General features: G+C 38.7%; 1 protein-coding gene across 1 annotated transcript in view; it reads right to left on the bottom strand.

The window, feature by feature from the left end:
• LOC118431077 (high affinity cGMP-specific 3',5'-cyclic phosphodiesterase 9A-like) overlaps window positions 1–14,937 on the bottom strand; it is a 38,102-nt gene that overhangs the window by 11,217 nt on the left and 11,948 nt on the right. Inside the window, exons 2-7 of the mRNA XM_035842163.1 lie at window positions 12,976–13,125; window positions 9,535–9,583; window positions 5,868–5,970; window positions 3,163–3,302; window positions 1,842–1,901; window positions 1,021–1,102 (exon numbers count right to left, since the gene is read on the bottom strand). Coding sequence (XP_035698056.1) covers window positions 1,021–1,102; window positions 1,842–1,901; window positions 3,163–3,302; window positions 5,868–5,970; window positions 9,535–9,583; window positions 12,976–13,125 — 584 coding nt within the window. The remainder of the gene's footprint in view (window positions 1–1,020; window positions 1,103–1,841; window positions 1,902–3,162; window positions 3,303–5,867; window positions 5,971–9,534; window positions 9,584–12,975; window positions 13,126–14,937) is intronic.

Raw genomic sequence — 14,937 nt, 5'->3', positions numbered from 1 at the left:
CCCTCCATGTCCATGCTTGCTCCGTCCCCCAAACGTGACACAAAATGCTAAACTGCACAATACAATGACTTCATATTTTGACCTTTCGGTGGAAAATTTCTGCTGGTTTATCATAGCTGCTCTTAAGAGGGACATAAAACCTGGGAAAACTAAAGTTTGAGTCTTAATGGATGGTATAGCCCGATGGGATTACCGAAGGTCTGCCCGGAAACCTGATCTAAAGAACAAAGCTTTCCTGGAGGAAACTTAATATCCCATCCATTTGGCCAGTCATTAGGCAATTACAACATGGTTCACGTTTCTCAGATATCAATTTTACAGGATGAAAATATAAAAAAAATGTACGATAAGTGATTTGTGCCATCTTATCAGGGAAGCAGCAATTTTATTATTTCCAACTTCAATTCTATTAGAGCATTATCTTATAAAAATCCATAACAGAAGGTACAAGGAAATTCTATAGTTTCTAGTATAAGAATTTCACATTTACCACTAAACTTGACTTTACTAATGTTTTGAATTCAACATAAGTTAGTAATGGAAATGAATGAAGAAACTATGATTTACCGTTTAAGTCAATTCTACCTTTAGTAATTGAGTGGGTGTTTGTTACCTTTTGTTATAACAATTTTCAAAACTGTTGTAAATAATTCTAACATGTCAGGACAAGTTCCAACAGTAGATTAGAGAAGAACATACATATATAGAGATGTTTGAGAATTGTTCTGGTAATAAATAGATCATACTTTCAATTACTTTCAAAATTTAATGTTTCCAACATAATATAGGAATAAATTAAAAAGACTTTTAACTTTTTTTGTTTTAAGCTTTCACTTTTAATTTTTTGGAGAATGAAATATGTTTTGTTCAGAATAGTTTGCACTTACATGTATCTAGAAACCCTTGCAATGACTTGGAATAGACCCTACAAGGCTACATGTAACGTTACATGATTGTCTGATCATTCTTGCCAAGAGAGACTATGACTTTATCTGAAAAAACACTCAATATGAAACTCACCTCAATGTTAAACTTTGTGAGGAGTTCAAGTTCTATGTACATTTGTTGGAGGAGGAGTAACATTTCTGCATCATCCCATTGCCTGAGAAAGAAAAAAATCATAACATTATATGAAATTAGATTTGTAGATAAAAGTGAACAAAATCTGCTTTATATCTTATCATTATGTTCTCACATAGAATCAATACAGTATTTATAAGTTACACGTAACGCTAGTTCAGCTTTGTTCAGTGGTTTACCTATATCCGTTATTTTTTAAAACAGGGTATTCAGGGATATCAAGCCGAAGAAAGTTTGTCTTAAAATTGTGATATTTTCAAAACATTGCAGTTTAAAACCACCGTCGCCTTAAGATCCCTAAATATATCCTGTTTTTCAAAAACAACGGATATAGGTTACCCAACAGATAAAGGTGAACCAGCGTTACATCATTACATTACACAACAGGCATTCATTTACCTCATCACCTCGTCTTTTAACATTCTATTGTTAAAGTAACAATATTAGTAGTACGTGAATATAGTATCAAGGGATGTCTCTGTGGCTCAACTGGTAGCAACCTCAATTCAACTCCTGGTTTCATTTACTAGTAGTTGGTAACTGAAAGACCCTGGTTCAATTATGGAAAGGGCATCTTGGTTGGGGCTGCACCCATCTCTCAGAAAAATGGGAGTCCCATTTTCAAGGAGGTGCCTCAAGCACATTATAGGGAAAGGGCTGGCAACCCCTATATATGAATAATATATATTTGCTACTGAAATAGCATGAAAACTTGCTGACCTATACTAGGCACTATAAGGCATCACACAATTATTCCTTACCAGTTGTCAAAAGTAGGTTTCCTGAGGTGAAATCTGACATCTTCCGTGACTTGCACAGCGCTGCATACAAAACAGAGAAAACAAGTATACAAAATGAGTGCAGAATGCTTCATATATCACATGAAATCAAACCATAATGAATGTTTCAGTTCATTAGATTTGTTTGTTGCAATACATTTTCTATTGTAATATGGTATCTGTGTGAGAGACAGAAGACAGAACTCCAAGGCCCATCCCTTCATCCCAGGATGGATGTTTGTGTGTCGAGATAGACAAAAATTTGTTTAAACAAATCTTAACTTCATGACATGAAATTGATGGAAATGTATATATTTATTACTGTACATAAGCTTAAAAATAACAGATTTGACAGCTGTACTGTACATCGAAATCAAATTCTCACTGTGTATGTAACTTAATTCCAGAAAAGTCTAAATTCTAAATCAATTTCACAACTTCACAAAAAACATCCCATGATCATGTAAATGCCACACATAATTTAAAGCATAAATATGAATGTTCGTCCATTTTCTTTGACCAAGAATTTGGTGAAAAAATTACAAAAATAAAAGTTAAGGTACAAAATGTAGTCTCATTAGTCTTTTTGAGGCTGCAGGGGCTGTTGGTTGTTATTTACTGTGTCAAGTCACGGCTCGAAATACTGGGTGCATGTGCACCCAGGTGCACCCAAAATGTGAGCTGTGCACCCAATTATTTTCTGTGGGTGCACAGGGTGCACCCAAATATTTTCTTACGTTTATGTATGTAAAGATATCAAAGTATACTAGCATACATTTGTACATCATATTCTTGACATCTAAGTGTTAGAAAGATAGTAAAAATGTTTGTCATTGTATTTGTTCAAGAATTTGATAGCTTGTAACTATGTTTTATTGTTAGGTTATTACTTAAATTTAAGTGGTGCACCCAAAATTTTTTGGTGCAACCAATTTTTCAAACTGGGTGCACCAGTGCACCTAATCCCAAAAATGAATTTCGAGCCCTGGGTGTGATAAAAACTTAAACTAGCTAACAGGTTGTGCACGGTATTGGACGAGGGAGCCTATTACTCTCCTTACACCATCTTTTACCTCCTCAACCAAAGTCAGGTACCCACTTTTACACCCAGGTGGAGTTAGGAAAGTTGCATTAAGTGTCTTTCGAAAGGGCACAATGTCTGTCCAGGAACCAAACCTCTTGGTATTGTGTCCTCTAGACGTAGCCACTTGACTGTTCAATGCCACATTCGGTGAAGAAAGTGCTGTAGCTTACATGGCTTTAAGAGAAGGCTCCTAGAGGTACTACGATGAAGACATCTTACCTCATTTTCTTGAAACGGTCATGTACCAGCTTGCAGTGCTCTAGACTCTTCCTGGCCTTCCCCTTCTTGTTCCAAAATGGAGATGACGTGCCACTGGAAATGTCCTTAAAGAGGCCCAGCCAACTTAAGTGTTCCACACTCTGCAACATGAGAGGTTAACACGTGTTCCATGTCCCAACACCAGCCACTCTGCGCCAAGCTCATTGTTGTTTGATGTTGGTTTTGAATCAATACATCAGGTGGGAACAAATATTACACCCCAATAGGTACGTTCTCGGAAAGTGGCTTTGTTTGACTGTGAAATCAAACCCTCCCAGACTAATTTGTCCATTAAACAGGCAGGTAGATTGTTTCCGAACGCAGGTGTGCTCAAATCCCACCCAGTAGAATCAAAAACATTAAGAAAATACCCTGCTTTGTAATAAGCCTTATAAACAAAGTAGCTCGTATTTTAAACATATTTTATAAGTGTTCGTATTTCAAAAGTGTTCGAGTCGATAAGATCCGGCCTACAAATACTACAATCATATATTATTCTTTTTTCAAATACAAATTTGCTTTACACTTTTATGCTTGTGTATGCCAACCTGCCAAACAATAGTGTTCCTGCAACCTGAGCTCTAACCGTCAAGATATGAAAACATTACATGGCATCAATTCAGGGCAATTGCTCTCACATGATTATGATAGCGGGCAAATTTGTAATGACACTAACCCTAACCCTAAAAAGTGTTTTGAGGGTCCAGGTTTGAGTTCATATTTCCCATAATATAATCTGCTGTAAAATGACATCAAATACTAACAACGTGGCTAAAAAAACATAGTGGTGCATTTTTGTTAAAAATTGAGTTTCTGCCAAAACATCTACTCTGAAATATTACTTTGTATTGAATGCAATCCACCGTTTTGCCCTTGATTTACCTCTGTGGTGTTGTGTAAGCAAAGTTGCAACGTCGTGTGCTGTAGATTATTATACAAACTCAAGTTTTTCTCTTTATGACATCAGTCATTTTGCCCCAAAAAATCCTAAATGTGTTTTAGTCTAGTCTACACGAAAATATTTCATTTTGTGCATTATTTTTGACATAGAAATTATGTATTTTCCTCTCAATAATTTTAATTTAAGTGTACATGTATGTAAAACAGCATGGTCTGTAGGTGTAACGCTAGTTCACCTTTATCCGTTGGGTAACCTTTATCCGTTCCCTTTTAAGAACAATGTATTTAGGGGTATCAAGTCAGATGGTGGTTTCAAACTGCAATATTTTGAAAATAGTACAATTTGAAACTACCGTCCATCGACTTGATACCTTGATAACCTTTCTCTGGATACCCTATTTAGCAACACAACGGATATAGGTTACCCGCGGATAAAGGTGAACTAACGTTACAAGTTTGTACCCCTGACTCAGCAGATTTTTCAGTAAACTGGAAGTAGAGTATGGCCTAATCAACTCCTACTTGGACTTCACTTTGTATGTTTTGGTTCATTTGTGGGCATTACGTATTCTCAAAGTCGGCTTAGCACATCTGAACTCATGAAGAGCTTACGCAGCTGCTAACATCAAGGATCACCCGACATTTTCATGTGGTACATAGTTTCTATTTGTGAAGCCCTTGTGGCTAAGCCCTATTGTGGTAAATGCCTGAATAACACTTCATCAGAAAGTGGCTACTGCTGAGGCTTTTGTACCAGTGAGGTGGGTCAGAAAGAGAAGTGTGACAACAAATTGATTTTTCATTGACAGCAGAACACATTTAAAGGTATCTTAAATTCTATTTAGAAATAATAACAAGTTTTATTGCATTTAATTCTTGCCCGTGGGCTAATTGCAGGTAACATGCAAGATTCAACCAGTGTAAAATACAATATCACAAGTGTCTACTCTAGTCTAAAACTAGTAAAAGCTAACTCTAGATCCTGGGTTATTGGGTTTGACTCCTTTTTTGAAGACAGTGGAAGACGAAAGATCCCACCTTTTCTATTATGTGTGGGTTTAAGTCACTTAATTGCATGGTCTATTTGCCAGTGAATTTCGTGCAATTATCTGACTGGTGCAATAATGCGAAGTTATCTAGCTGGACCACACTGGTTTTGGATTTGGAGATTCCGTGCAGTTAACAGAAGTGTGCGTTAATCCGTTGTGCAATTAACTGGCTTCTACTTTATTTTGCTCTAAATAATTTGAATTCAAGTGTACATATGTGCAATAAAATGGCATAGTCTGTATGTGTGCCAGTTTATTATCATTACCCTTGGCTCAGCAGATTTTCCAGTAAGCTGGAAGTAGAGCATGGCCTGCAAAACATCTATTGTGTCTGTTGTCATACTTGTAAATTAACAGACTACATGTAAATACATGCAGTGAGATTTTTCATGGAGAGATTTGGGTAAACCTTGGTCTACTAGCATGAAAACTTACAATGTAACAATGATACAAAATTGCTTCAGAGTACTTCTTTCATTGAAAAACAAAAGGATTTCCTTACTGGTAAAACTTTACAGAAAGTGATGATGATGATGATGATGATGATGAAATTGTCATTTGACTGAAAAGTTTGTTTGGGCCAGTCGATGATATACAATGTACTTTCCCATATAGGGCTAGTGAGATTTTAAAAACTTCTCCAACCCTAGGCAGAAAAACTTTAATGAGTTTTTAAACAGGAAGCAATATAATTTTATATACACGTATAAGACTTACCTCTAGTTTTTCTCGGAAGGACTCCACTTTTTTCCTCATCTCAAACACAAGCGGTGGAGTCTCTCCACTTTCCACCAAGATCTTTCTCTCCAGATCTTCTAACCTGAAAAGGGAAATCAAGAATTTTGATTATCACCCTCAAGGGAACTCACACCTGGGTGTATTTTAACTGGAAACCATATCCTGATATTACATTATAGATGCTTAATATGGGCATCGTAGTAGCATGCAATTTGTCATGATATTATAGAAAAAAAATGCAGGGAAAAAATCATGATGTTGTATAAATCAAGCTCAAGGTTTAGGTATAACACTAGTTCACCTTTATCCGCGGGGTAACCTATATCCGTTGTTTTCAAAATCAGGGTATTTTGGGTTAGCGTGCTGATGAAATATGACTTCAAACTGCTATATTTTGAAAATATTACAATTTGAAACAACCGTCCGTCAACTTAATATCCCTAAATGTGCTGTTTTGAAAAACAACGGGTATAGGTTACCCCACGGATAAAGGTGAACTAGTGTTAGTGTTGTTTGGTAAAAATGTACATTGTATATGGGAGTTATAACGGGAGGTGCCCCAACACGGTACGCTTTTTCTTGCGCTGAAACTCATGGCGCTCCATCGCTAGTTGCCTGAGAGTGGTCAAAGTTTGATGGCTGAATTTTTTACACATAGATTTGAACAACATACTTGAATAAGAAATGCATTCATGTGGTTCTTGAACCTTTCGCGCTGCGTGTTACAAGCGGCAAACACTGTGAGACATGTGTATGTAACCTTCCAATTTTGTGCTAAGCTGGACAGTGTGCCTAACTCGGTACGCTTTTTTTACATTTTGCTCTCTTCTGAAGTAAGTGGTAAATTTAAGTACACAGAAAAAAATTAATAGTATGATATTTTAGATTACTTTTAACAGTAAAATCGTGACTGTATGTACTTTCTGTCTCATATGAGGAAGGCTGTACCTAGAACAATCCAGCTGATGTTTTTACGGGCAATGGGCTGAATGCACTGATTGTGAATGCCCGACTAAAAAAAGCATTACGAAAAAACGACACCGCCAACATCAACAAAACTCTGTGTGATTATATGAAAATATCATATACATCTCTCTATCAAGTCTTATTTTCATAGACAGCACGAATCATCTGTTACAGTCAAATAAATCTTTGGAGCGTTCTCTTGTCTGCCACCTTCACGGCCACACTCCCTTGGGAGTACAATGGTGGCAATGTTTATGTCGCTTCCTTTTGGTTGCTTTTCTACTCAACAAACATTTGAAGACCCATATCCATAGTGTTTTATGGAGCTTTATTTATGTATATCATGGCAGTTGTGTGACTGCTTGGACGAGTTCGTATAGTTAGCGACACGAGCCGCCAATACGCAGAGGCCGGTGACCGCAGTGATTCAGCACTGTCAACATTACTGTTAGAATTCTGTTTTTAAAAAACATGAAGTAAATATGTTAAAGTATACTTGGAATGCAAATTAAAGCTGTGTGCATGGACTTGGTTTATTTACCTTTGTAATCAGCATAGTCAGTGGCAACAAACACGGTGTACTTATGGATAATAAGATCAGCAAACAATCCGTACCGTCTTAGGACGGGAACCGTCTTAGGGCGGCCCCCGTTATGTGACTTGAGAACATATGGGGCTGACAATCACATTGTAGCTATAGGATTAATAGCACAGATGTTGTCTTCAGATCAAAACCCAGTTTTGCTTTCATGTTCCACAAGGCTTTTCCATGCTTCTATGCCCAATTGACTGTTTTGCATATTTTCAACCTATATGTTTTTGACCGGTTAAATGGATAAAACATGACTACATGTACATGTATGCTGCACAGATGTTGTCAACAGTCTCAGGAAATAAAAAAACACCCACACTGACATCCACACTCTGTTTGATAATATTGAAGTTATAAAAAAAACAGGATCAGATCAGTAATATCAGTTTTTTATTGTAGCATGATGTTGACACCCTGACTACATGTATCATTGTACAGCTAACACAAGTTCACCTTTATCCGCAGGGTTACCTTTATCCGTTGTCTTTAAAAACAGCACATTTAGGAGTATTGAGTCTGCCGACTGTGGTTCTAAATTTGCGATATTTTCAAACTGTTCCGATTTGAAACCACCATCCGTCGACTTCATATCCCTAAATACGTTTTTTTTACAAACAACGGATAAAGGTCACCCTCTGATTAAGGTGAACCAGCGTTACATTCATCAGGCCCCAATTTCCTAGCCTCCATAGCAGGCTCTCTATGGGCCTTTTTGGCACTTTTGCTGGCCATTTCTTTTTGTACTGGGTCGCTGATTGCTGTCCTCTCTCATAGCCGCCCATTCTAAAATGGGCGGCTATGAGAGAGGCCAGCAATCAGCGTGCCAAAAAAGCCCATAGAGAGCCTGCTATGGAGGCTACCAATTTCCTGCATTAGCATCACTTCCAGAGATCAGCTGCAAGCTACAGCCTTTGTAGATGCAAGGCTCAAACTACCACCTGCTCACTTGCATTGTGTACTGTATTTTTCCTTTCACCAAGAGGGTTATGTTTTTGGTAGCGCTTGTATGCTTGAATGTAGCTTTTTTGTGGTTTAGCAACATAACTTGAGAAATTATGGATGGATTGTCATGAAACTTAGTACTGTAAATGCATTTAAGTTCGCGGGGATTTAATTTCGCAGTAGCGGGAAAATGGACTTTTCGCAGTTGTTTTAATTTCGCGGTAGCACCATGCACTGTAGTCTCTTACTGTTATGGAAAAATGTTCGCGGTGGTTTTAAATTCGCGGTGGAGCGGCCGCCGCGAAAACCGCGAACATTAATCCACCGCGAACATTTCTGCATTTACAGTATGTGGTTAACACCAGTTCACCTTTATCCACGGGGTAACCTATATCCGTTGTATCTAGAACAGGGTGTTTAGGATTATCAAATTGACGGAAGGTGATTTCAAATTGCAACATTTTTGAAAAAATTTTTTAAAAATTGCAGTTTGAAACTACGTACCATCCATAAATACCCTGTTTTTTAAAACAACGGATATAGGTTACCTCACGGATAAAAGTGAACTAGCATTAGGTCATCTAGCCTGTGTTTACACAAGGAGGTTATATCAAACTCTCGCTGACTGGAGTTAATTATCCCCTCCCCTCCTCCTAGGGCTGGCCACTAGGGGCGCGATTTTAGTCAGGCTAGATCATATCCTACTGAGAGAAGTCATTTCAGATTTTGGACCCCCTGGCAGCTCCCCTATGTGCTGCAGCAGAACTTTCGGTTTTGATATTTCGTGTTCTCTTCAGCTATGGTCACGATCTTTGGGTGAGGAATAGCTCTGGTACTTGTAATTGGGAAGAAGTGATAGAAGATTTGACACTCTAGTTTTCACTCGGAAAGAAGTAATATAAGATTTGACACTTTTATTGTTTGGAGTCAAAAAAATAAAGGCTAGTGCCTGTGCATGTAGAAAAGAAAAGAAAAGAAAATAATTTAATGATCAAAACCTGCTCAGTTTTTCATTTTGAATTCAAAAAGCCGATGGGAAGTTGAAAAACGCAATCAAGATTCAGTTTGAATCAAATTTTTCTAAACACTGTAAAATTACTAACAAACAAAAAATACATTGACAACTTTGACATAGCTGTTACCAACCTTCTTTCCATGCCATTGACATCAAAGCCAAGTTCAGATGCTGTTGGTCCTGCAATGAGACAAAACAAGGATGGACTTTTAACACGTTAAAATATTACCCATGCATCAAAACCTCAGAGTTCTCTCCTTATGACAGAGTCACTGAATTCTCTATGATGCCATCTTGAATCTAGTAGACATAAATTTTGTTTGGGATTGGACACTTGTCAAGCATGTCAAAAACTAGATAATTCAAGATTATGCATCATCATCATTGGTCAGCTTTTTTTTCTATCAAAACCAGGTTTGTAGGGCCTAATGTTACCATCATGAAGATGAAGAGCGGCCCATAGTGATAACTGTAGCAGCATCTCTTCTCCCTAAGATAGACACATCAAGCTTAGGCAAGCTTGACTTCACTGACTCAATAGGCGAAGCAGAGGTTACGAGGCTGCTCGGGAAATTCCCTAGCCCATTTTGGCCGGAATGGTTTGATCCGCTCACATCGCACCATTGCACATGTGGTGGGTTCTTTTACGTGCCCGGGGTGTGGCTCTCCCCATACACGGGACCTCCATTTAACGTCCTATCCAAGGGACGGCCCTAGCCGAAGCTAGGTAATCATTTGCACCTGAGTTAAGTGAGGAAAGTCGTGTAAAGTGACTTTCCCAAGGGCACAAGATCGGTAACACGGCAGCCGGATTCAAACCTGCAATCTCTCAGTCACGGGCTGAACATACTGCCACTGCGCTACACGGTCCCACATAAAACTGTGGAGCAGTTGATCTGTCTGCCAGTGCAGCAATAGCGGCAGGGCTCAGGTCACCCTTTGCACCCCCCCCCGCCCCACAGACACACAGCAGGTTCCAAATGTAGGTCAGATAGTTTGTCTTCTGCTATTCTGGTCATCATAATTCTGTGACAGGATGTAGCAAACGAGTTTAACTTGTAATCCATGTCAGGCAACAGTATCCAAGATTCACAATGATCACAAAATGTACAGTCAAACCTGTCTATAGCGGCCACTCAAGGGACTGGAGAAATATGGCCACTATCGACAGGTGGCCACTATAGAGAAAATGTTGATCAATTGACCATGAGCAATTGCAAGCTACACATGATTTCAGTTACCACTAATCTTTCTCACCAAGTAACATTGTCTCTTGTCTGTGGGGAACTCCAAATCCTCGCAAACTACAATTTCAAACTCGGTGCAGGGTGACATATGGCCGCCGTATGGTTGCAATAGGGAGTGTTTCTGTATCTACGGGACCGGAAATCGTGTGGCCGTGGCCGCGTTGGACAGGTGGCTGCTAAGCCTATTTCTTAATCATTACAAATCCAAGGAACAGACAGGTGGCTGCTATGCAAAGGTGGCCGCTAATACAGGTTTGACTGTATGCATATCAAAGTCATGCAGAAATTTCACATCCTGCTTATTAGGTATGACTCATCATAATGCAAGTTGCTTCATATTCATAAACAAATTAATATTTATTGTATTAGAAGCATGTATGAGATAACCTTGAGAGGAGATATACCAATTTACACTTTACATTTGCGATCATGCAGTTAAGGCAATACAATGATACGTAATATGACACGAATATAACAAGAACAAATTGTACTGTAAACTGAGATTTGAGAATGAGAGTGTTGTCCTATCAAGTACAGTTTGATCAATTTGATATATGACTCAACTTCGTTGTCATATTTCGTATACTTGTAAATATTTTTCTCGTTTAGGTGGGCAACCCACTGCTGCATAATTTGGAATCCCCTTCCAATGCCCTTCTAAAGAATTTATTCATTCATTCATCACACGACTCTGTTTCATGATTATCATACCATATCATGTCATCTTGGGTCTGTCACAGACCCACATCCTGCCATCACACAATTTATATGGAAATAAATCACGTTAGGTTTGATATTACGGCGAAACGACCTCCAGATTTAGGGCAGCGCATTCACCGCATACAAAATCAATAGATGGGGCCGTTCTATGTGTCAAATCTTAGGAAGGGAAGAATTTTCTTTCATTTTCAATGATAGAGACTGAACAATTTTGTGGCTCAAAAATTTATGAAGACAAGTGGCATAAATAGCAGCGTACGTGTACATTACTAACGTTGCCAGGTATTACCAGGTGATTATTCCACAGACAAAATTTGCCAAGGTGATGCCAGTTACCTCTGAAGATGTACAATCACTGATTCAGCTTATAAGAACATGTTCACAATGTTTTATAACTTTATATCTTAATACACCTGATGAGATATAAAGTTACTACATGTAATTTCAGATACAAGGATAGCAATTCAGATAATGTGCCTGCCAAGGTGAGAGATTGATTGATCGATTGAAAAAGATTGATTTTGTTCATTTGCTTGAATGTACATTTGTATACCCCATTATTTTTCTCATGGTTTAAAACACTAGGTTTGTACTGAACAGCACAATGTCAAGCTGCATATCCAGACAGATTTACTTGATCCACTCACACAGGGATGTTCCCCTACTCTTTTCAACAACTGTGGTGGGTTCTTGTACAATGTAAGTGTTGTAGGTGCGGCTTTCCTCAAACATACATTTGTGACCTCCATTCAACATCCCATATAAGGACGTCCCTAACCAAAGCTTTATTCTTGTTTCCACCAGTCAAAGTGAAGTGAGGACAGTCAAGGGCACAATGCCAGTGCCATGCCAGGGGATTCGAACCAAGGACCTCTGGTTTCTGGGCCAAATGCCCTATTAGTAACAGTTAACAATGGCATAAAACAGCAATGATTCATTGATTGATTGATGGACTGAATGATTGACTGACTGATTGATTGACACCAAACCAGACCTACCATTGCAGGTGGCAGCGACCACCTGTAGCTTGTAGTGGCTGTCAGCATTAAGACAGCAATTGATTGATTGATTGATTGATTGACTGATTGACCACACCTAATCATACCTACCATTGCAGGTGGCAGCGACCACCTGTAGCTTGTAGTGGCTGTCAGCATTAAGACAGCAATTGATTGACTGATTGATTGACAACTAACCAGACCTACCATTGCAGGTGGCAGCGACCACCTGTAGCTTACAGCAGCTGTCAGCATCAACACAGCAATTGATTAATTGATTGACTGATTGATTAATTGATTGATTGATTGACCACACCTAACCATACCTACCATTGCAGGTGCAGCAACCACCTGTAGCTTATAGCGGCTGTCAGCATCAACACAGCAATTGCTAATTGATTGATTGATTAATTGACTGATTGATTGATTGATTGATTGACTGATTGATTGACACCTAACCAGAGCTACCATTGCAGGTGGCAGCGACCACCTGTAGCTTACAGGGGCTGTCAGCATCAACACAGCAATTGCTAATTGATTGATTGATTGATTAATTGACTGATTGATTGATTGATTGACTGATTGATTGACACCTAACCAGACCTACCATTGCAGGTGGCAGCGACCACCTGTAGCTTATAGCGGCTGTCAGGTCGGTTTGCCTCCAACTTGGGCGAGATATTGACGATGTTTCCCTTGGTGTTGTACAACTTCAGGATGTCGTTAGGCCCAGCCTCGGCCGCAGCACGGAAGCACTCTAGAAGGAAAAAAGGAAATGTTTACTACTAGTAGGCCTATGAAAAAAGTTGTGTTTTTGGTTACTTGACTTACCCTTATCCTTGTTTTGGATTGAACAATAAGAAATGACATAATATTTTTTGATCTGACATCTTTGTGAAAAAATCTAAAACAGTCTTCCCATTTTATCCGCCATTGTATCAGTGTACAGGATATATAAAACTCATATATAGTAGTACTGGAAATTGTTGTCAATAATAGACTAGCTATATCAATTTTGTGTGATGTAAACAATACCATACAGTTATACATTGAAAACAGAGTTGTTGCAATCATATTACCATTACTAGAAGAACCAAAATGTTTATGATGGCATTAGAACGTGATTTGCATGATCGCTCAAGGCTCCATCCTTGGACTCCTGCTATTCACCATACCATATAACAAAACATAATCATATCAATGTAATACACAAGAAATTGTTTTTAATATTGAGAGGAATGTGTTATGTAAGGTTACATGCTAGTTAAACACAAAAGAAAATTCATCATATTCCGTGCACGCCTATCCCCACATATATTATGCAATTTGCGGCTGTTGGCAAAACATTGCAGGGTGGGGGGCTGCATACCAATGAAGTGGCTTGTTTTACAGTTTCTCTCGTAAAAGGACGACAAGCCAACTTTAACTGACTTGTTTTCACAGGTATACCCCACTCAGAGCTCTTGTAACAGCAGCAGGGCATTACGTGTAGCTTGGTCTGCAGGGCTCGAAATTCATTTTTGGGATTTGGTGCACTGGTGCACCCAGCTTAAAAAATTGGGTGCACCAAAAAATTTTTGGGTGCACCAAAAATTTTTGGGGTGCACCTCTCAACTTTAAGTAGAATGTCAGAAAAACCTAATAACAAAACATAGTTACATACTATCAAATTCTTTAACAAGTACCATAACAGACATTTTTATTATCTTAGATGTCAAAAATATGATGTATACTAGTACACTTTGATATCTTTACATACATAAACCCAAGAAAATATTTGGGTGCACAGGGTGCACCCACAGAAAATAATTGGGTGCACAGCTCCAATTTTGGGTGCACCTGGGTGCACATACACCCAGTATTTCGAGCCCTGGTCTGTGATGCTTCACAGTTCAACTAACAGCTCTCAACGTAGCATCCATTATGGGGAACCCACTTGTTGACCAAGTGGACCATGTTTGACATTAGGTGCCGGGGGAACAAAAAAGTGGCTCCGAGTCTGACATCGATTTCACATTAACTGGACCTGGCACAGGCAAATAGACATTTCCAAAGTCAAGAGCATGGAAGTGGAGGCACACGGTAGCATTAGAATAATGGGGGCAGGTATTCTTGTAATAAGTGAATGGCTTATGTCAACACAAGCACCTGCATTACTCATGGTGTATGTAATTGTACATGTCAGTTGAGGGCACAGTTCCCTGAGGAAAAAAGTACCCTTGGAAAGGAAGATATTCTAAATGGGACAGATATCAAAACCTATCATAACTACTACATGTATGATAGTGCTTAGCAAGCTGTTATTGGACCCAAAACATGATCATTTCAAGGTTTTCTAAAGATCTATTTACCATTCTCACGGTTATTTGGGCCTCCATGGGTAATCGTGTTGACACACTAACACAGATACACACACACATACACACACACACACACACACACACATACTTCTTGTTCTTGTATACACATACACACTGTACACATAAACACACACACACAATGACATACACACAAACACAAACACACATACATACACACACTGACATGCATGAATCTCCTTCTAAAACAA

This window comes from Branchiostoma floridae, chromosome 14, assembly GCF_000003815.2.
Source record: "Branchiostoma floridae strain S238N-H82 chromosome 14, Bfl_VNyyK, whole genome shotgun sequence".
Classification (NCBI taxonomy): Eukaryota; Metazoa; Chordata; class Leptocardii; order Amphioxiformes; family Branchiostomatidae; genus Branchiostoma; species Branchiostoma floridae.
This window is presented reverse-complemented; position numbering and strand designations above follow the sequence as displayed.